General features: G+C 38.6%; 1 protein-coding gene across 3 annotated transcripts in view; it reads left to right on the forward strand.

The window, feature by feature from the left end:
- Positions 1-23,177, forward strand: part of ME3 (malic enzyme 3) — a 314,844-nt gene that overhangs the window by 264,786 nt on the left and 26,881 nt on the right. For all 3 annotated transcript variants that reach the window (XM_027848248.1, XM_027848247.1, XM_027848249.1), the window contains exon 8: positions 10,175-10,284. In XM_027848248.1, the coding sequence (XP_027704049.1) occupies positions 10,175-10,284 (110 nt within the window). The remainder of the gene's footprint in view (positions 1-10,174; positions 10,285-23,177) is intronic.

Raw genomic sequence — 23,177 nt, forward strand, 5'->3', positions numbered from 1 at the left:
CTATCCTTCCAGTTCCCTGAAGGACAACATCAAGCTAGCAGGTATACATAAAATTTCCACCATCCAGATCAGCTTGTAGAAATTACTTCTGGCTCCATTTTTCTCCTCTCTGCCAAATGAAGAGGGTTGCGCTTGACCTCTGAGGTTCCTTACAACTCTAAGTCTGATCACCCTATCAGTCCTCATACTTATCTGAAAGTTGATATTTGTTTAGAGTTATCAGTTGATTCTTATTTGTGTGCTAGAACTTATTAACTACTTGCGGGGAGATGCAGAGTGGGGTGGGGGAAGTGAAAAGAAAGAAAAAAATATAAATTCCACCCATAAACCCTCCAGCTTTTCCAGAGATCCCTACCCTTGGAATGCTTTTGCATTAAGGCCACTTCCTAGTGTATTCCCAGAGGGCAGTCTGGCCAGCTCTGTGTTTGGATTGGGTTGGTCATCTATAACTTTAGGATTTTTTTAAATCATAGCTGTATTAGAAGTTTCCTTCAGCATTGCCAGGATCCATGGTGTAAAGAGTTTAAAAGTGCATTTGGGGATTGACTAACAATGGGGAATCCTCTGTAGCTCATAAGCTGATGGTGGAAGAGAGAGAATTTTCAAATCTGGAACGTTTAAATAGACTGGAATCCTAGAAACGTCTAATGCTGGAACAAAAGGGACCATTGAAATCCTCTAGGCCAAGGGTTCTGAACCTTATGTCCATTGACCTCTAAGAAGTCTACAGATAAATTTCAAGGGATCCATGAACTTGGAATCTTTAATACTTTGGTAACCTTATTTCTATATAATTGGTTTCCTTTTTAATCCTATGTGTTTTGTGCACTTAAAAACACCATTCTAAGAAGAGGTCCATAGGTTTCACCAAACTGCAAAAAGAGTCTATGGCACAAAAAAAAGTTAAGAACCCCTGAAATATAGCCCAATGTCCATATGCATGTGGAAACAGAGTCCTCAAACAAGGAGACCTACCCAATGTCATATTGGGAAGTGAATGGCAGAATTGGGACTCACCCCAGATTTAGTCAGAACTAAACCTTGAGATCATGTCATTTGTGGATTAGTGGAAGGACCTGGGCATGTTTAGCCTAGAAAAGAGAAGGCTTAAGGGATTGTTAAAGTTGTCAAGTATTTGAAGGACAGAAGGGGGATTGGACATGTTCTCCTTGACCCCAGAGGACAAAAACTAGGAACAGGGGATGGAAGTTTCAAAGAGGCAGATTTAAACTTGATGTCAAAAAAAGCTTTCTAGGAAGAAAAGGACCCATATGTACAAAAATATTTATAGTATCTCTTTTCATAATGGCAAAGAACTGGAAATCAAGGGAATGACAATCAATTGAGGAATGGCTGAATAAGTCATGGTATGTGATTGTGATGGAATACTATTATGCTACAAGAAATGACAAGCAGGATGGTTTAAGAAAAACCTGGGAAGACATATATGAACTGATGCAAAGTGAAGTGAGCAGAACCAGGAGAATACTGTACATAGTAACAACAATATTGTAATAGTGATCAACTGTGAAAGACTTAGCTACTCTGATCAAAACAATGACCCAAGACAATTCCAAGGGACCAGTGATGAAAAATGCTATCCAAGTTCCAGAGAAAGAGCAGATGAACTCAGTGCAGATTGAAACATACTTTTTAAGTTTCCTTATGTTTTCTGCTTTTTTAAGGGTGTTTTTTGGCAACATGGCTAATATGAAATTATGTTTGATGTGACTTCACATGTGTAACTGATGTATTGCTTGCCTTCTCAATGGGTGGGGGAGAGGCAAGAGGGAAGGGGAGAATTTGGAATTCAAAATTTTTTAAATTAATGTTAAAAAATTTTAAGTTACTGGGAAATATTTAACAAAATCAATAAAAATCTATTTTAAAAGAAAAATTTTCTAAGAGGAAAATAACCCATATGTAGAAAAATATTTATATTAGGTCTTTTTGTGGTATTAAAAAAAATTGGAAACTGAGAGGGTTTGAGGAATTGCTGAACAAGTTGTGGTGTATATATACTTACATATACACATATATATGTGTATATATATATATATACATATATGTATGTATATAATGGAATGCTGTTGTGCTGTAAGAAATGATGAAGGGGATGGTATCAGAAAAACCTGGGAAGACTTATATGAACTGATACAAAGCGAAGCGAACAGAACGCGGAGAACAATTTATATGATAATGAGAGTACTGGGGGCAGCTAGGTGGCACAGTGGATAGAGCACCTGGAGTCAGGAGGACCTGAGTTCAAATCCAGCCTCAGACACTTAACACTTAACTAGCTGTGTGACCCAGGGCAAGTCACTTAACCCCATTGCCTAGCCAAAAATAATAATATAAATAATAATAATAATGAAAGTACTATAAAGACAAACAACTTCAAAAGACTTGGGAACTCTGATCAACACAATGTAGATAACCACAGTTCCAGAGGACTCATGATGAAACTTGCCATCTACCTCCAGACAGAGAGGTGATAGATTCAGAGTGCAGAGTGAAGTTGTTTTGTTTTGTTTTGTTGGGGCAGGGGTAATGGCTAAGGTGTGACTTTGGTTTGCTTGAATATACATGTTTGTAATGAGAAAAAACTTTTTTACAATTATAGCTGTTCAAAAATGGAATGGGTTGCTTGGGGAGGTAGTGAGTCCCCTATCCCTGAAGGGCTTCAAACAAAGGTTAGATGAGCATTTGTCAGATATGCTCTAAAGGAGATTATTATTCATGTACTGAGGAGACTTTTGACATCCTTTCCAGTTCTAATATTATGTGATTCAGTGGTCTCTTGACCACAGTAAATTTTTCTACTCAGCCATATTGTTACCACACATACATAATATATTTCTTATTGGAGATGAAATACTCAAGACTTAGAAGAATTCAGAGATGCACTGAGTAAATAAAAATCTAAGGTTTTCAGAAAGGTTATAGTGCTATTTCTTCATATAAGGCTTCATGTAAATTGTAAATGTGATGTGCTCTGCCTGCATGTCCTAAAAGCTCGTTGGTTCTTTCCTCTTCCTGTCAACTTGGCTACTTTAGTCAGGTGTAAGTAGATCATTTAAAATACTGAATATCAGTGTTTAAATTATTTCTCAGTAAAGTATCCCCTTCACAAGCTCTGCTTTTTATCCAAACTAGCCTTCTATCGTCCCCCTGACTTGGCAGTTTATCTCCTGACTCCATGATTTTGCAGAAGCCACATCCCATTGTATCTGGAATATGCTTGTTTCTCACTTCCATCCCTGAGGTACCTTTGCTTCCTTTGAGATCCACCTCATATTATAATACATATGAGCTTTCTTGATCTCCTCAAATGCTAGTGTTCTTTTATTCAAATGCTCTTATATTTAGTTATCTCTATACGTATTATATCCATCAATAGAATATAAGTTTCTTGAGGGAAGGAACTATAACATACTTGTTTTTATTTCTTCTACATAGTACCCACCTAGTAAAGTCTTTTGAATTGACTTGAATTGAGCTGAATTGAATTGAAGCCAGATTTCTCAAATCCAAGGTTGTGTATACCAAGGATAATTAAACCTCCTTAAGTTGGATGCATTGGGGGAATGCCAGCCTGACCTAGCAGAAACTCTAAATTATAGAATGTTTAAAAGGACTGCAGCCTTATTCCTTAGTTTTATTATAAGTATTACAAATATATGTTGTAATTCCAACAGAACTAACAAAATGTTCCTATTTGGGTTTTTATAGATGCATTTCATAGCATCAGAGTGGGTGGTAGAAAAAGTACTAGACTTGAAACAGGAAGGCCTAGGTTTAAATCTAGGCTCTGTCACTTATATCAGTCCTTTTTTTCATCACCATTCCTCCCTATTTGCTAGAGCTCCCCACTATCACCACCAAGGACAAATGTTAAGTTGTATAAGAAAGGTCATGGTATGCATGGTATGAAGCTCCACAATGTTGCCCCTTGAACAAGGCAATAGTCTTTCCCCCCAAATTACCTGATTTATCATTTTGTGAGTTTTAACCTCTCAAGCTCTAAAAAGTCACATGCAAATAAGCTGAGGTACTACGGTATCCTGAATTCGGAGTCATTTCTCTGTCTCCTAACAGGTTCTATGAGTTCTGTATTCAGTCCTCCATAGCAGTCTGTCTCATCTCATGTACATGTGAAAGCTGTGTTTCTTCATAATTGAATTTTATTGGCTTTTTATAAACAAAACTTCTTTTTCTTCTCCTTTTTGCAATCAAATTTGTTTATACACAAAAGGAATTATAGCTTACATCCTTGGCAGGTTAATACTCTTTAAACAATAGTTTATTTTCTGCCCCCAAAGTCCATTTTCAGTCCCTTTCAATTAGCAAACTGTTCTCACATAGAAGAGGTGGTACCTTACATTTACATATTTTGTATATACTTATTTATGTTCATGTTTTCTTCCCAGTAGAAAATAAGTTCATGGATGGTGAGAACTGCTTCCCTTTTCTCTTTAAATCTTCCCTCAGCACCTAGCACAGTTGTCTGTCATATAGAAGGCACTTAATAAATGCATATTGACTGATTACTACCCACATGACCTTGCCTAAGTCACTTAACTCCCTGACCCTCAATTACCTCAACTTTAAAATGGGAATAGTACTTTCTCTACCTACCTCACAGGGTTGTAAGGATCCCCTGGAATCATGTACATACGAGGTTTGTCTACATAGGTTGTTGTTATAGGTATCGATTACAAATTGTGGTCAAACTATTTTACCTGTATTTGCTTCTTTTTTTTTTTTTTGACTAGGCAATGGGGTTAAGTGACTTGCCTGGGGTCACACAGCTAGTAAGTGTTATGTATCTGAGACTGGGTATGAACTCAGGTCCTCCTGAATCCAGGGCCGGTGCTCCATCCACTGCACCATCCAGCTGCCCCCTGTATTTGCTTTTAATGGATGCTCCTGGAGTATTATACAAAAGAGCTTCTCCCCTTGAATAATTTTAACACTCCACTCTGTAGTCCTGTTTATACTGTTAGGGGAACTTTTTTATTTCCTTTAATTATTTGGGACTCAGGGCCATTCCTCCTTCAAATTTTGGTTAACTCAAAGTCTGTATTCTGTTAGTATTAGCTTCATCTGACCAAAATCCGTCCTATAAGATGACAAAATTTACTTGGAGCCTTAAACACTCCTTAGATGAGAAGCTGGAGGAGAAATCACAACTGTCACTGACTCCTTGACAACATGTATATTTTCCTAAATCAGCCTATTTGTGAAGCCTCTAGATGTAGTTTAATCTGTAACCTGACTTAGTTTACCTATAGAGTTTGTTTGACAAAGTTTGCTTCCTTGGGTAATGTATGAGGTAGAAGCAGTTGTTTAGTCGTTTTTCATTTGTGTCTGACTTTTTGTGAACTCATTTGGGGTTTTCTTGGCAAAGATACTAGAATGGTTTGTCATTTCCTTCTCCAACTCATTTTACAGATGAAGAAATTGAGGCAAACAGGGTTAAGTGACTTGCCCAGGGTCACACAGCTAATAAGTTTCTGAGGCCAGATTTGAACTCAAAAAGATGAGTCTTCCTGACTCCAGGCCTGGTACTTTATTCACCTGCCACCTACCTATCCGTGTATGAGATTACCACTTTGTTTAATTAAATTTGCTCAACTTTTAGGTGGTATGGGATTATGACTCTATCTTCCTTTTAACTTTTATGGCCTAAGAAGAATGCACAAGATTGTAGTATGTAAAAGAATTATTTCTCTGTCACTCTGATATCATTTTGCCTGTAATAGGGCTTGTAAGAGTCCTAATAGGGGCTCAGGCTTTTTTCTGAGGCCTGAACTTATGCTAGAGCATAAAAATAAAACCTAAGTTTTTACCTCTATAATTTCTACATTGTGGTAAATATATATATATAAAATAAATATATATAATATGAATATATGTATGTATATACATGCATTCATACACATATACATACATACATATTCATGCAGAGAGAGAGAGAGAGAGAGAGGCCACAGTTACCTACCACATGAGCTCAGAGAGGAGATATTTCTAACAGCAACAAAAGGCAGTGAGTAGGGCCATGGAAAGATTGCTTCATTCAGTATGTTCATGCCAAGGGAGAACCTAGATTCACAGTGGTCATAGAGGTAGAGTTGCAAAGGGACCTTAGAGGAGATTTAGCCCTACCTTGATGTTTTACAGATAAGGGAGATAAGCCTCAAAGACATTAAGTGCCCTGCCCAAGATCACTTAGGTTCGAATCTTGGCTCTTACATCTACTGTGTGATCTTGGACAAATCACTAAACTCCACTGGATCTCAGTTTCCCCATCTGTGACAAAGGGTCTGGACTAAGTGACTTGTAAGTTCTCTTCCAGCTCTAAATCTGTGATCTATGAACCTCTCTGAAATGTATTTTCCCTATCTCCAAATGGGGATAATAATAAATATCGATAGATGGCTTTAGTGAGACCACAGGATCACTTTTATACTGTTGCTTGTCTTTTGTTTTCAAAGAGGACCAATGTTTCTACTGGGTGATGTCTTGACTTGCTTAAGTGATGCCTCTTTTATACCCTAGAGAAAGGAGCTCCAGTTGGCAGTTAGCATTCCACAAACCTTAAGTATTCTTTGAATATTAGCTAATTACTCCTGCTACTGCTATTGTTATTTGGGCCTTCTAGTGCCCAGAAAGTAGATTAGATGTCTTTGTCTGCAGTGAGCTTCACCGTATGTTCCATGGTTCTTATAAGTACAACAAAGAGAAATAGTGCCCTGTGGAGTGAATACGGCAGAGAAATTACCCCCTAGCACTGGAGAATGGAGCTGTTTAAAGGTCAGCTAACTGTGTGTGTTTGAGAGCCTGTATGTGTCATGCTGCTCTGTGCTCTGACCTTTTCAGTATTCAGCCTTCTATCAGTGAAGAGAAGAAAATCAAGGGTTTGTGCACAGGAGGCCTTCTGTAGGAAGAGAGGGGAGAGAAATGTCACTAGCCCCAGAAAACATTTTATTTTCCTCCCAAATATTTGAAATTCACACCCCGTAGGGACCTTGACAAATCTTTACTCTTCTAGGAAGGCATGTTGTTTTAGTTCTTTAGTGCAGAGCCCTGGGCCCTGTAGGGTCCCCTGAGTAGCACTGTTATTTGGGCACGTTATTTCACAGAATCACATCATTTTTTCAGGGTTTTAGGAGACCTCCAAATTTGTGCATTGATATCAGAGGCAACGGGTTTCATTTAGGGCTCCTTTAGGGGGTTTCATCTCCTATCAGCTTCAACGTATCTCAACAGCTATCCTTCCTCTGACATTATAGTTACTCTCTATAGTACTCAGCTTGGTGGATGGAAATCAGCAACTTCTCCCTTCCCCTTCCTTTTCAGTTTAAATTGCTTTTGATCAGATTTGCACAAATGTGGACAAATGTGTTCTTACTGGCCCTTGTTAGATGTATTTACTCTTTTCCTACATTTTAAGTCATAGTCCAGATATCCAAATCCCTTTCTCAGACACCATCTTCTTCTTTTTAAAAGTTTTATATTTTATTTATTTTCCCAATTACATGGGAAAAAATTTTAATATTCTTTTTTTTTAATTTTGAGTTCCAAATTCTCTCCCTACCCTTCCCCCTCATTGAAAAGGGAAGCAATTTGATATAGATTATACACAAGACACCATCTTTTTAATCAGCTGTTCACCTCCCAAATTGATTTTTCTCTTTGGAATCCCTTGCCTCCAATGGGCCTCAGCGAAGAAGACACCATCTATTCTGCTAAACCCTTTAGTTTCTTGACCAAGGCTTTGTTGTGTTTAAGAATACTTCCTACATTCTTTCCAGTAGCATCTTTTTGATTCAGTTTCTTCTTCTGGAAAATGAAGAAATTGAATTAAATCATCTCTAAAATTCTCTTCCAGCCAGGAGTATGCTGGAGCCAGCTCGTAACAGCTCATGATAAATGATTGTTAAATTTTCAGAGTAAGCATTTATGCCTCAGAAACCAGCAAATGCTACAAATCAGGACTTGATTTATTGTTTTCTTGAGTGTCCAGACTTAAGAAAGTGATGGAGATAATGTTAATAATTCAGATTAAACTTAAAGGTCTGTCATTTTCACTTTTTCCCCCCCAGAGATCCAGTTGTTAAATATTTGCTGGCATATCAGTGCATTTAGCCTTAGAATTCTGTGGTTCTGTGAGCTAGGGGAGCAGAAATAGCAAGAGCAGGCTGAAAGTCAGAAAACCTGGGTGATGATCTCACCTCTGTCGATAACTTGCTGTGTGTGTGACCTTGGATCATTCATTTCCCTCTGTGACCTTCAATTTACCTGCTGGTAAATTAAGATGTTTTGACTCAATGATCCCAATATCTCTTCTACCCCTGACATTCTATGATTTGATAAGATTATTTATAAGGTGAGAGCATTAAAGATAATTTAGTTATTTTCAAATACTTGCCTATACAATGATGTTACTGTTAGGGAAAGGGAAGTCAGTTTAAATTGCAGGCAAAGTTAGTAGTGGATACCTTCTTCCCAGTTCTTTTCATGGCCCTCTCTTTATGATAGTATTCTATCCTCTGAGGTGCCCAGGGCCCTCATGCTGCCAATATAGTAGAATGTAGCTAGGTTCCCCTACTATGAACTCCAAGAATATCTGCCCTTGGGAGCAGGGCCCCCAGCCCTGAACTTCCTTCTCTTCTTTTTTTAAAATCAACTCTCAATTGAAGGTTACATTTTTGAGCTGAGAAGTACCAGATAAACAGCAGCAAAGTACAAATCACACCAAGGTGTTAATGGATGACAGAAGCGTCTAATTGTCAACTGGCATCTTCACTAATAATGTGTTATCCTAAAGGAATGAATCTCTTAAAAGAGGATGTCAAGCATTGTCCAAAGGCTAGGTTGGGGGGAGGTGGGAAGGGTGGACATTTGAAGGTGATGGCAACATGCTAGGAAAAAGCCCATTTATAAGCCTGCCCCTGATGCTACTTCAGTGGCCTGTAAGGTTATTAGGCCATATGAGGAAGCAAGGAGCTAGAGATGTTTAGCCTAGAGTGAAGATAAGACATTGTCTTTAAGTGTTTGAAACTGGCATGTTGAAGAGGGATTAGCCTTTTTCTGCCTGGTCTGGAGGGACAGAAGAAAGAACCATAAGTAGAATCCACAGGGACACAGACTTCTCAACAATTCAACATATACAAAAATAGAATGGTCTGCCTGAGAGACCAGTGGGTTCAGTCTGACTGAAGGTTTTCAAGTGTAGATTGGACATTCCCTTGCCAGAGGTATTGTAGAGGGGAGTCCTATACAGATACAGATGATCTTGGAGATCACTTACAACTGAGGTTCTATGATTCCATGAACTTGGCCTCTCTGTGTTGTTTTGGTCTATAGAGGAGCTGGGTAGCTAGGTGGTACAGTGGATAGAGTGCCAGGCCTGGACTCACCTCAGATACTTATTAGCTGTGTGACCCTAGGCAATCAGTTAACCCTGTTTGCCTCAGTTTCCTCACCTATAAAATGAACTGGAGAAGGAAATGGTAAATCATTCTAGTATCTTTGCCAAGAAATGTGACCCAAATGTGGTCACGAAGAGTTAGACACAACTGAAACAATTGAACAACTACACAGAGGGAGCTATCTGTATTTCCCTCTGGGATAATCACAGCCCATGGAGATATTCATCTACAGCCTCACCCCCACTAACAGAACCCTTCCAGGTACATGGAAACCGAGGCTGTGCTGATAGATCCTAATGACCACCCAGAGAAAAGAGGTTCTCATTCCAGGCTTCTCTTCTTCCCTCTTCCAATTCTAACCAAGGAACTAGCCAACCAAATGTCAAAGGTGTTTGGTGGGTCATAGAATTCAAGCTGGAAGGGATTCTCCAGTACAACTGCCCTCCCCCTCCATTTTACAGATGAGGAAACCAAGTCCAAGAGAGGAACTTGTCCAAGGTCATTCATGTAAAAAAAAATGGCAGAACCAAGATTCAAACCCAGGGCTTCTGCCTCCAAATCCATTGTCCTCTATTTGACCTTGCTTTTTTGCCTCTCTCCAGTAAACATTGTAACGCCTGCTCCCATAATCCTGCATACCCCAATGTGGTTCTAACTAGCCTAAGTCCAGGTAAGGACTTAGGAAATCTGTCAAAGAGATGATGCTACATGCTCTCATTTCTTTCCTCTGCCCACAGGTTTGGCATTAACTGCCTCATCCAGTTTGAAGATTTTGCTAACGCCAACGCCTTCCGCCTGCTCCACAAATATCGTAACAAGTACTGCATGTTCAATGATGACATCCAGGGTGAGTTGGGGGTCTCAAAGCAGGCCCGAACCAGAAATAAAGCTGGGGTCATAGTAGGTACCTCACTTAACAAACCCTCTGGGGACAAATCACCTTTTAACTAAGTCAGTCTGGACTTGCAAACCATCATGGATGTCCTGGTCCCTTTAACACTGAATACATGAGAGTAGTGACTAAAGATGAGGAGGAGATACTAGTACTGTGTCAAGTACAGGCCTCCGGAAAATGGGCTAGAGTCTGGGTAATTCTCCCCACAGCTCACAGGACCAGCTTAGGCTTACTGGGCAGTGAGGCAGAGACATTGGATGCATGCTTGGCACTGTCCATGTATGTAGTCTCAAGGTCATCAGGCCTGAATGGTGGCCCTCCCAGGAGAGACAGATGCACCAGCCAAATAAGCCAATTTCCTAGAGGGGAAAGAGGAAAAAAAAATGCTGAGATGTAGGGCAAATAGCATAGGTGGACCCTGAAGAGAGGGAGATTTTGACTTGATAAAAGGGGAAAAAAACTTCCTAACAATTAAACCTGTCCTGAAGTACCAGTGAGTTCTCCTTCACTAGAAGTCTTTCATATTATTTCTACTCTGGTAATAAAATTTCCAAGAAGAAAACATATCATTAGACCCTATCTTCTTACATAATAGAGGGTAGAAACGATATAACGGAAAGAGTGTTGGGTTTTGAGACAGAAGACCCAGGTTTGTGTCTTAGCTCTGCCATTTACTAGCTCATGTCTGGGGCAAGTCTCTGAGCCTCAGTCTCTTTGTCTGTAAAAGGGGAACATCTGTTAATATTTGCCTCCTTACCACATAGTGTTTTTTTGTGAGTTTCAGATGATATAATGTATGTAAATCACTTTGTAAATCATGGAGTCTTTTTGATCAATCAATTAGCAGTTTCTTAAATGTAAATTATATGTCACGTACTGTACTAAGCCCTGGGGAAAAAAAATGAAACAGTCCCTGCCCCCAAGAAGTTCACATTCTCTTGGGGGAGACAACATGTACGTTAACATGAAGATTTTGAAGGGAGGGCACTAGAAGCTAGGAGGATCAGGGAAGATTTCATGGAGAAGGTGTTTCTCAAGTTTTGAAGAAAACCAGGGTTTCTAAGATAGAGGTGAGTAGGCTTTTATTGTTATTATCAATAATAGTAAGAATAAAACACAATCAAACTTGATCTGTTTTGCCACGTTGTCTCTGGCTAACCATGGGATTGAGCGTTCTAGGATGAGAAGGAAATAACACTGGACCTGGAGTCAAGAGACCTGGGACCAAGTCTTGGCTCAGACACTAGCTGTGTGACCTTGGGCAAGCTTCTGACCTCTCTGAGCTTTGGTTTCCTCACCTATGGAATGGCAATCTTAATATTTGTGCTACCTTTTTCTCAGGATTGCTGTGAGAAGAGGGATATGTGGGGATGGCTAGGTGGTACAGTGGATATAGTACTAGGCCTGGAGTCAGGAAGATCTGAGTTCAAATCCAGCCTTAGACATTTACTAACTATATGACCCTAGGCAAGTCATGTAACCTCTCTTTGCATCAGTTTCCTTGTCTGTAAACTGAGGATAATAGCACCTAACTCCCAGGGTTGTGAGGATCAAATGAGATAATATTTGTAAAGTGCTTAGCACAGTGCCTAGCACAAAGTAGGTACCATGTAAATGTTAGCTATTATCATTATTATTATTAAGCCTTAAAGAACTTTATCAAGGTAATCTGTAGTATATCATGATTTTATCCATGAGAGGCAGCATGGCCCAGTAGCTCCAGAACTGATCTTGGAGTCAGGAAGATCTGGGTTCAAGTCCTTTCTGAGACAAATACTTGACTGTATAACCTTGGGTGAGTCACTTAACCTTCAAAGTGCCCCTGAGGCTAAAAGTTATAGATGATTGACTGATCTACATCAGTTGAGAGAGTTTCTACACCAAAGAAATCACTGCTCTGTAAGTTCCCTCTTACCTCCAAAAAAAAAATCTTTACGCTCTAATATTTTAATATTTGAAATATTTAAGTATAATACATTTTATGTAAAATAAGGACATGGAGCATAAGCTTTCCTAGGCAAGGTTCCCATCTATGGTCTCCTATAGCCCTTAAACACCTACTCTTGGCCTTTTGGCCTCTGACCCCTCCCAGAAATGGCAGGTCTTGGCAGTAACAGCACATCAGAAAGATCCAGATACACATAAAGATTAAAGCCATTAATTAGCACCTTTTCACCACCCTATTACATGCTCTGATACAGTAAATCCAGCAAGTAGTGGCCATATTTGGGGAAGCACATGCTCATTAGGTGCTAAGGTTATCCTCCTGCCCTGCCTTCATGCCCACTCCACCAGTCAGAAGGTGAGAGGGTTAGATGGACCTCCCAAGCCTTTCCAAAATGAATGTTAAGGCCAGAGACCTCAAGGGAAAAACAGACATCTTACCAAGCACATGTGTAGAGGCAGTATGCAGAGTGGATAGAGTCCTAGACTTGGAGTCAGGAAGAACTGAATTTGAATCCTTTCTTACAGACTAGCTCAGTTTTCTCAACTGTAAAATGGGAATAATAATAGCACTTACCTCAGAGGTAAACTTTTTTGTTTTCCAATTAACAAGCATTTATTTATTTTTTTCTCTCCTGCCTCAAAAGAAAAAAAAATTTCCCCAATTGATAAATGGTCAAAGGACATGAATAGGCAGTTTTCAGAGGAAGAAATTAAAGCTGTTTATAGTCATATGAAAAAAAATGCTCTAAATCACTATTGATTGGAGAAATACAAATCAAAATGACTCAGGTACCACATCACACTTATCATATTGGCTAACATGACAAAACAGGAAAATGATAAATGTTGGAGAAGATGTGGGAAAATTGGAACACTAATGCATTATTGGGGGAGTTGTGAATTGATCCAACTATTCTGGAGAACAATTTGGAACTATGCCCAAAGGGCTATAAAATTGTGCATTCCCTTTGAGTCAGCAATAGCACTTCTAGGTCTGTATCCCAAAGAGATCATAAAAATGGGAAAAGGACCCACACACATAAAAATATTTATAGCAGCTCTTTTTGTGGTGGTAAAGAATTGGAAATTGAGGGGATGCCCATCAATTGGGGAATGACTGAACAAGTTGTGGTATATGAATGTAATGGAATACTATTGTGCTGTAAGAAATACTGAGCAGGCAGACTTCAGAAAAACCTGGAAAGACTTATATGAACTGATGCTGAGTGAAATGAGCCGAACCAGAACATTGTACACAGTAATAGCCACATTGTATGATAACTGACTTTGATAGACTTAGCTCTTCTCAGCAATGCAAGGATCTAAAACAACTCCAAAAAACTCATGATAGAAAATTCTATCCACATCCAGAGAAAGAACTATGGAGTCTGAATGCAGATGGAAGCATACTATTTGCTCTCCTTTTCTTTTGTTGTTTTGTTTTATTTCTTCTTTCTTACGATTCTTCCCATTACTTCTAATTCTTCTATATATCACAACTAATGTGAAAATATGCTTAATAAGAATGTATAAGTAGATTGTACGCCGTCTTGTGAAAGGGGAAGGAGGGGGAATGGCAGAAAATTTAAAACTCAAAATCTTATGGAAGTGAATGTTGAAAATAAAAATAAACAAAAAAATTTTTAAGAAAGAAAAAACACAAAATCTTTATAACAAATATACAAAGCAAAATTGATCCCCATATTAGCCATGTCCAAAAATGTGTGACTCTTTCTACATAATAGTCCATCACCTCTCTCTCTCTCTCTCTCTCTCTCTCTCTTTCTCTCTCCCCCTCTGTCTCTCTATCTCTCTCTCTCTCTTTCATAGCATTTTTCATCCATCCACTGAAATTGTGGTTGGTCACTTCATTGATCAGAATTCTTAAGTCTTTTTAAGTTGTTTGTTTTTACCATGTTGTTGTGACAATATACATTGTTTTCTTGGTTCTTCTCACTTCATTCTACATCAGTTCATCTAAGTCTTCCCAGGCATCTCTGAAACCTCCCCCTTCATCATTTCTTATAGCACAATAATATTCCATTGAATTCACACTCCATAATTTCTCCAAACATTCCCCAATTGATGGGGCATCCCTTCAGTTTCCAATTCTTTTGCCACCACAAAAAGAGCTACTAGAATTTTTTTTTTACATATGGGTCCTTTCCCTCTTTCTTTGTTCTCTTTCGGGTATAGACTTCTTAGTACTATTGCTGGGAGAAGGGGATGCACAGTTTAGTAACTTTTTGAACATAGTTCTTAATTTATTTCCAGAATAGCTGTACTAATTCACAGCTCCACCAAGAGTACATTAATGTGTCTATTTCTCCATAGTCCAGCTAGCATTTATTATTTTCACTTTTTGTCAATTTCACCAATCTGATTGGTTCAAGATGGAACCACAAAACTGATTTAATTTTTTTCCCTAATTATTAGTAATTCAGGGTATTTTTTAATATGACTATAGATAGTTTGGATTACCTCTCATGAGAACTGTTCACATCCTGTTCATATCCTTTTGAATCCATTCCTTATATATCTTGGAAATTATGCCTTTTTCAGAAAAATATGTGGCAAAGATTTTTCCCAGTTAACTGTTTCCCTGGTAACTTTGGTTTTGTTTGTGCAAAAACTTTTTAATTTTAGTAATCATAATTGCCCATTTTATCTATTTATTCAGAGGCAGCCAGGTAGTATGGTGGATAGAGTGCTGGATCTGGAGTCAGGAAGAACTGATTTCAAATCCAGCCTCAGACACTTACTAGCTGTGTAACACAGGGCAAGTCAATTAACCTCTGTCTGCCTCATTTCCCTCATCTGTAAAATGAGGATAGTACCTACATCCCGAAGTTGTTATAATAATCAAATGAGATAATAATTGTAAAGTGTTTAGCACTTCAGTGCTATATAAATGTTAGTTGCTGTAATTATTATTATCTCCTATGATCCTCTATATTCCTTGTTTGATCATGGAGTCTTCACCTAGCCACTGATTTGAAAGGTAATTCCTTCCATACTCCTCTAATTTGTTTATATTATGACCTTGAAGTGCTGTATAAATGAAAACTATTATTGTTATTGTTATTACTAAGTAAAGTTAGATCTGGAAGGGAGTTTTGGAGTACATCTAGTCTAATCCCCTCATTTTACAGTTGAGGAAACTGAGTCTCAGAGAATGTAAATTGACTTGCTTAAGGTCATATGATGCATATGGCATATGGCTATATACGCATATGCTATATAGCATATCAAAACCAAGGCATTCTAACTCTCTGGCTAATACCCTTTCTGACATACCCTTTCCCTTTTTCGGAATGTGCTGTGTCTGTGCTATCATCCCACTCAAAGCCCTAGCCCTTTAAACACTATGCTGTTCACAGTTGAACTTTAAAGCCAGACAGGAAAGTTGCCACTGGTCATCAGGCAGACTGGAGAGGTGTTCTGTTTGCCTGATGATAGATGGCAAATAGTAACCTAGTAAGACAAGCTCAGCGCTGGTGAAGAGAGGCTGAGTCTTCATCCTTCTTTGTAAGGTTTGATTTCCCTCCCCCACATTTGAGGGGGTATCCACTATTCCTGACACTTAATGCTTTTGTTTAAGTTTACCCAGAGCTAAACTGCATTATGTCTTCTAAGCTCTGGGCATAGGCTAACTTAATAATCAGCTAAATTCCCTGGTTAGACAGCAGCTAGTTATCCATCCATTCATTCATTCCTTCATTTATTCATTCAACAAATATTTATTTTATATGTGAACAGAACTGTAGAGGCATAGGTAATGAGGGAATGTATAAAGTTTAGATTAAGGCTCAATCCTCGCCCTCATGGAACTTAGAATACAGCAAAGGGAAAAGACCTAAACATAGGTAACTATAATCTACAACATTGCCTAATAAGTTTATTAGAGATATTCAGAACATTGTCTAATAAACCTCAACATGTCACAATTCCCATTTTACCCATGCAGAAACTTAGCCGCAATAGGTCCTGCTATCTACTCCAGGACACATGAGCAACAAGACAAAAGTCACTATCCTGCTTCCCTGAGGATCTTGCCTGTTCTTTCCGTGCTTTGGCATTTGCAGGCAAATCATTGCCCCGTTTCTTTAGAAATTATACATTTTAGCTTCTCTTTATACAATGACTTTGGTTTTAAGTTTTTATTTTTAGTTTTGAATTCTTTCCCTTTGGCCCTTTCCCCATCCATTTAGAAGGCAAGAAATACAATGTCCGTTATACATATAAAGTCACGCAAAACATATTTCCACATTAGCCAGGTTGTGGAAGAAAGAAAAGGCAAGAAAAATTAAGAAAATGAAAGAAAATCTGCTTCAGTCTTCCAACAGAGTGCATCAGTTCTGCCTCTGGAAGTAAACAGAATTTTTCATCATGAGTCATTTGAAATTGTCATGGATCATTTTACTGACGAGATTAGCTAAATCATTCACAGTTGATTTTTGTTACAATGTTGTTGGTACTGTGTCCACTGTTCTACTGCTGCTGCTCACTTTACTTTGCAACAGTTCATGTAAGTCTTCCCAGGTTTTTCTGAAACCTTCTATGTTGTCATTTCTTGTAACACAATAGTATTCTATCACAATCATATACTTGTTTAGCCATTCCGTAATACATGGGCATCTCCTCAATTTCCAATTCATTGCCACCGCAAAAGAACTGCTATAAACATTTGGTACATATGAGTCCTTTTTCCTTTTTCTTTGATCCCTTTGGGGTACAGACCTAGTAGTGATATTGCTGGGTTAAAGGGTATGTGTAGTTTGATGGTCCTTTGGGCATAGTTCCAAATTGTTCTGCAGAATGGTTGGACCAGTTCACCACTCAACCATAGTGCATAAGTGTCCCTATTTTTCAACATCCCTTCCAGCATTTGTCATTTTCCTTTTCTATCATGTTAGCCAATCTGATGTATGTGAGATAATACCTTAAAGTTGTTTTAATTGGCATTTCTATAAGTATTAGTGATTTAGAGTATTTTTACATGACTATTAATAGCCTTGGCTTCTTCCTCTGAAAATTGCTAGTTCATATCCTTTAAACATTTATCAATTGGGGAATGACTTATTTTTATAAAATTGGCTCAGTTCCCTGTATATTTGAGAAAGGAGACCTTTTTCAGAGAAATTTACTGTAAAAAATTTTCCCCCAGTTTCCTGCTTTCCTTTTAATTGTGACTGTATTTGGTTTTGTTCGTGCAAAATTTTTTATTTTCATTTAATCAAAATTATCCATTTTATCTCCCATGATCCTCTCTATCTCTTAATTGGTCATGAACTCTTCTTTTATCCATAGATCTGACAAGTAATTTTTTTCCATTCTTTCTTAATTTATGTTACTACCCTTTGCGTCTAAATCATGTACCCATTTTGATCTTGTGTTGGTATATATAGCATGAGACGTTGGTCTGGGCTTACTTTCTTCCAGACTACTTTCCAATTTTCCCAGCAGTTTGTCAAATAGTAATTTCTTGCCCCAGTAGCTTGTATCTTTGGTTACCGTGATCATTTACTTCTGTATATTGTATGTGTAATCTACTCCATTGATCAACTATTCTACTTTTTTTTTCTTTTTGGTGAGGCAATCAGGGTTAAGTGACTTGCCCAGGGTCACACCGCTAGTAAATGTTAAGTGTCCGAGGCTGGATTTGAATTGAGGCTGTCCTGACTCCAAGACCAGAGCTCTATTCACTGCACCACCTAGCTGCCCCAACCACTCTATTTCTTATCTGGTACCACATTGTTCTGATGATTATTGCTTAGTAGTATAGTTGGATATGTAGTACTGCCAAGCTACCTTCCTTCACTTTTTTTTCATTGATTCTCTTGACCTTTGGTTCCTCCAGATGAATTTTTTGAATTACTTTTTCTAGTTCTATAAAATAATTCTTTGGTAGTTTGTTGGTATACCATTGAATAAGTAAATTAATTTTAGGTAGTATTGTCATTTTTTATTATATTGGCTCAGACTACCCAGGAGCAGTTGATATTTTCCTAATTGTTTAGATGTGTCTTTATTTGTATGAAAAGTGTTTTGTAATTAAGTTTATAAGGTTCCTGTCTGTGTCTTGGCAGGTAGACTCCTGTGTATATACCATCTTCAGTTATTTTAAATAGAATTTCTCTTCTACCAGCTTTTGTTAGTAATATATAAAAATGATGATGATTGGTATGAGTTTATTTTATATCCTTCAACTTTGCTAAAGTAATTCATTGCTTCGACTAGTTTTTTAGTTGATTCTTTAGCGCTCTCTATGTATACCATCATATCATCCACAAAAAGTGATAGTTTTGTTTCCTCAGTGCCTGTGCTTATTCCTTCAATTCTTTTTTTTTGTCTCATTGCTATAGCTAACATTTCTAGTAAAATACTGAATAATAGTGGTGATAATGGAAATCTTTGTTTCACCCCTGATCTCATAGGGAAGGCTTCTAGTTTATCCCTATTACAGATAATGCTTGCTCTTTGTTCTATATAGATTCTACTTATCATTTTAAGAAAGGCTCCATTTATTCCTATGGTTTCTAGTGTTTTTAAAATGAATCAGTGCAGGGGCAGCTAGGTGGTGCAGTGGATATAGCACTGGCCCTGGAGTCAGAAGGACCTGAGTTCAAATTCAGCCTCAGACACATGATACTCACTAGCTGTGTGACCTTGGGCAAGTCACTTAACGCCAATTGCCTAAAAAAATGAATCAGTGTTGTATTTTGTCAAAAAGCTATTTCTACATCCATTGATGTAATGATATGATTTTGTTTTTGTTATTGATATGGTCAATTATGCTTATAGTTTTCATAATATTGAACCAACTCTGCATTCCTCATATAAATCCAACCTGGTCATAGTATGGGATTTGTGGTATGTTGTTATAATTTCCTTGTTAGTGTTTTATTTAAAATTTTTGCATCAATGGGCATTAGGGAAATTGATCAGTAGTTTTCTTTCTTTCTTTTTGCTCTCCCTGGCTTAGGTACCAAAATTATATTTGTGTCATAGAAGGAATTTGGTAAGACTACTTCTTTACCTATTTTTCCAAAACAGTTTGGTTTTTTAAATGTTTGGTAGAATTAACATAAATCCGTCTGGTCCTGGGTTTTTTTTCCTTAGGGAGTTCATTTATGGCTTATTCAATTTCTTTTTCTAAGATAGGGTCGTTTAAGTATTCTGTTTCCTCTTCTGTTAAGATACAATGACTTTGGAAAGAATTAAATGTCTGTTGCCTCCAAGACAACCCTGGGTTGAGCCCAAGTTCTTGAACTTGCACTTGGATTTTAAGAATATTTCACTGTACTTTCAGAATTATAGAACATTCAAAATGGGGGAAAAAAACAACCTTATAACACAAAATGTTAGACCTGGAAGGAACGTGGAATATCAGAGCCTTGAATATGGAAATGTTGGTGCTAGAATGGAGTCCCATAACATAGAATGTTAGGGCTAGAAAGGAGACCTATAATATAAAATGTTAGATCTAGAAGGAATCCTAGAGATTCTCTATCCCACAACCCTCATACTTCAGATGATAAACAAAGACCCAGAGAGAATGAAGTGACTCATCCAAGGTTACATTCCTTCCCTTTCATGAGCACCGACGCAAAGGAAGCTTTGGCCCAGTACAGGGTCAGGCTCGCCCAGGACAGCCTAATTCCAGCAGCTGCTGTCACACAGACCCACCCCTGGCAGTCTCTTCAAAAATTTCAGACATAGCATAGCAACACACACAGTTTCTGTTGTTTCATCTGGGATCAGATGAGGCATCTCTGTAATCAGGGCAGGAAATGAGGCCCAGCTGAAAGTTGAGAAGGTGACAAGTGTTGGGAATGATGATTTTGGCAAAACAGAGTGAGGTGGATCCTATGGAAATAAGAGGGGGATTCAAGATGCAGGATTCCAAGTGATGCTGAGGCTTCTACAGTCCCTGAGTACACACGGGAATGCTGACTAGCTTTGTGACTTTGGGCAAGTCATTTGACCTGTCTTGGCTTGAGTTTACTGTTCTGTAAAATTAGGATGGTAGGAGGTGCCCTAATGATTGCAGGCTTTCATGAGGTGGCTGGATGAATAGTTGCCTGGGATGTTGCTGAAGGGAAATCCCATTAAAAGTGCTGGATCTGGGTTGAGAAGAGTTTGGTTCAAATTCTAGCTCTGCTACCTAACTGTGTGGCCTTGGGCATTTAATTTAACCACCAGAAGCCTGTCCTATAGATGGCTGGTGGCACAGTAGCACAGCCTTGAGTCAGAAGACCTGGTTTCAAATCCAGCTTTAGATGCTAGCTGTATGACCCTGGGCAAGTCACTCAACCTCTGTTTGCTTCACTTTCCTCAACTATGAAATGGGGATAATAATAGCACCTACCTCCTAGGATTGTTGTGAGGATCAAATGAGAGAATAATTGTAAAAAATACTTAGCACAGTGCCTGGCACATAGTAGGTGCTATATAAATGACTATTCCCTTCTCCTTTCCCCCTGTCTCTTCTAGATCTAAGTCTCCTAGAGGATTATAGAGACAGCATGAAATAGTGCATAGAACACAGAACTTGGAGTCAGGAAGACCATTCAAATGCCATCTCATATACTTACTAGATGTATGACCTTGGACATGTCACATAACCTCTTTAGGCCTCAGTTTTCTCATCTCTAAAATGAGGAGGTTAGACTCAATGGCCTCTAAGGGCCCTTCCACTTCTCAGTCTCCTAAAGATTCATAGGATTGTAGAAGCAGTGGACAGAGCACACAACTTGGAGTCAGAAAAACCCGAATTCAAGTCCCACCTACAATCCTATAACCTAGAACAGGAAGGGACCAGAGAGGCTGTGCTCTCTGTGATTTCATGATGAGATGTGAATCGGGACAGGTGGTTTTTGTAATTCTTTCCAACTCTGAGATTTAGTGTTTCTTTTTTTTTTTTCCCGGAGAATGTTTTATGTGACCAAGAAATCTGGAGGGGTTCTACTGACAATCCTTTCCTGTTTTTCCTTGGTCACTACTGAAGTTTCCTTGCCTCAGCCCATGACATCTTATCCTTGTCCATAGCCTTCATATCCATGGAGAGGCGACCCCATGTGTTAAAGATCTTTCTCTGGGTCTTCTAATATTTTGTGGATACCAAAGAAATACAAAAGTTCCTTTATTGTACAAAATGCTGCAACATTTTACAAAATGCTTCAGTACTTTAGGTATTTGTAATTTCATCCTACCAACATACATTACAACCCCTCTATGACTCAGTTAGATGTTGTTTCTAGAGTTGCTATGGCCAAAATATTTACCACCTTGGGGCCAAGCTGATGACAAGCCTCTGTACACTTAGCTATGCTGGTCCTCAGACATACTGTCCATCACTGGAAGTCTTCTTGAATCCTTTCCAACTTGATAGAACCTGTCAGAGCTCACCTTCCTTTGCATAGCCTTCAAGAACCCAGGATGACTGGGCCATGATGACCCCCTGGAGGAGAGATTGAGGGAAAATCTGCAAAGTAAGCAAGGAAGAACCGCACAGCTCTGATTCTCTTGTCCAACATGACCACTATGAGTGAAAGGGTTCTTTAGCCAATGAGCAAATCCATGTGCTTCCAGGACCGCCAGCACTAACCTCCTTCGACTTCTGTGCAAGTCTGCATTAATGCATGACCTCATCCCAGAAGGCAGTGGCTAGACCTTAGAATGGAGTTAAGGAACCCAACCCATCGTAGCTCTCCCACTGACTGGCAAGCAGTGTGGGAGCTTTGGGAAAGGGAAGAATCATAGGATGGAAATCTGCCACTTCATTGTCTTTTGGGGTTTGGGGTTTGGGTTTTTTTTTAATTCTCAGAAAAAAAAGCCACACACACCCAAAACCAGTGAGAATGATTTAGTCACTCCATCTCCTCTTCACCCTCTTCAGCTAAATCATTTCAAGTTGGCCTCAGGTGGGGAAAAAAAAAGCAAAGTTCTCTATACTTTCTGCCCATTTCATTGTGACTCCCTGTCTACCTTCTTCCACAAACCCCAAGAATATCTTACATTTTCATAGCCATTTATAGTTTCTAGAGCTCTTATACCATTTCTCATTCTCAAAAATCCCACGAAGTAGACAAGGCAAGTGTTATTAGCTTAATTTGACAAATAGGGAAACTAAGTCAAGGGACTTCAATAGCAGCCATCAAATTCAACTCCCTCATTGTGTAAGATGAGGCATTTGAGACCTAGAGACATGAAGTGATTTGCCTAGGGTCACATAACTTAGCAATGACAGAGTTGATTCAAACCCAGGTCTTCTCATTACAAATTCAGTGCTCCTTCTACTCTATGATACTCCTTCCCTTTTACTAGCTCCATGACTGTAGATAGATCACTTCATCTCTCTAGGTTCCAGTTGCCTCATCTACAAAATGAAGATAACGTATCTGTCTAAAATAGCCTCATAGTGCTCTGGGGAGATCATGAGGTCTTGTTTGTGAAGGTACCATATAAGTAAGACACTACATAAGATTGAGATTAATAGGGCACCATCCCCTCCCTCCAGGACCCAGTAGTCTTGTTGGGGAGGCAACACTAATATGCATGAAAGAAAAAAGAAATCAATATATGTGATGGATCTGTGATTTTTAAAATGTAAAAGTGTTTAGGTACTAAGCTGTATAAACCATAGGTGCTATTATATAATACATGAAAATTACTTTACTCCCTCAAAAGAAAAAAAAACACTAAATACTTGTCAGTTGTGGTTGCAATTGTTGTTATTATATTTTTGTTTAGTTTGGTTCAGTTAATGTGACTTCTCTTTACACATATGAGGATCAATTGAAAGACTGGAGAAACGGGTTTATTTCTTACATATCACTGTGTATATTCTTTATTTGTCTTTCAAGCTTAGCCCCTTCCATGAAGCCATCCCCTGT

This window comes from Vombatus ursinus, unplaced genomic scaffold (assembly GCF_900497805.2).
Source record: "Vombatus ursinus unplaced genomic scaffold, bare-nosed wombat genome assembly UNPS02005659.1, whole genome shotgun sequence".
Taxonomy (NCBI): domain Eukaryota; kingdom Metazoa; phylum Chordata; class Mammalia; order Diprotodontia; family Vombatidae; genus Vombatus; species Vombatus ursinus.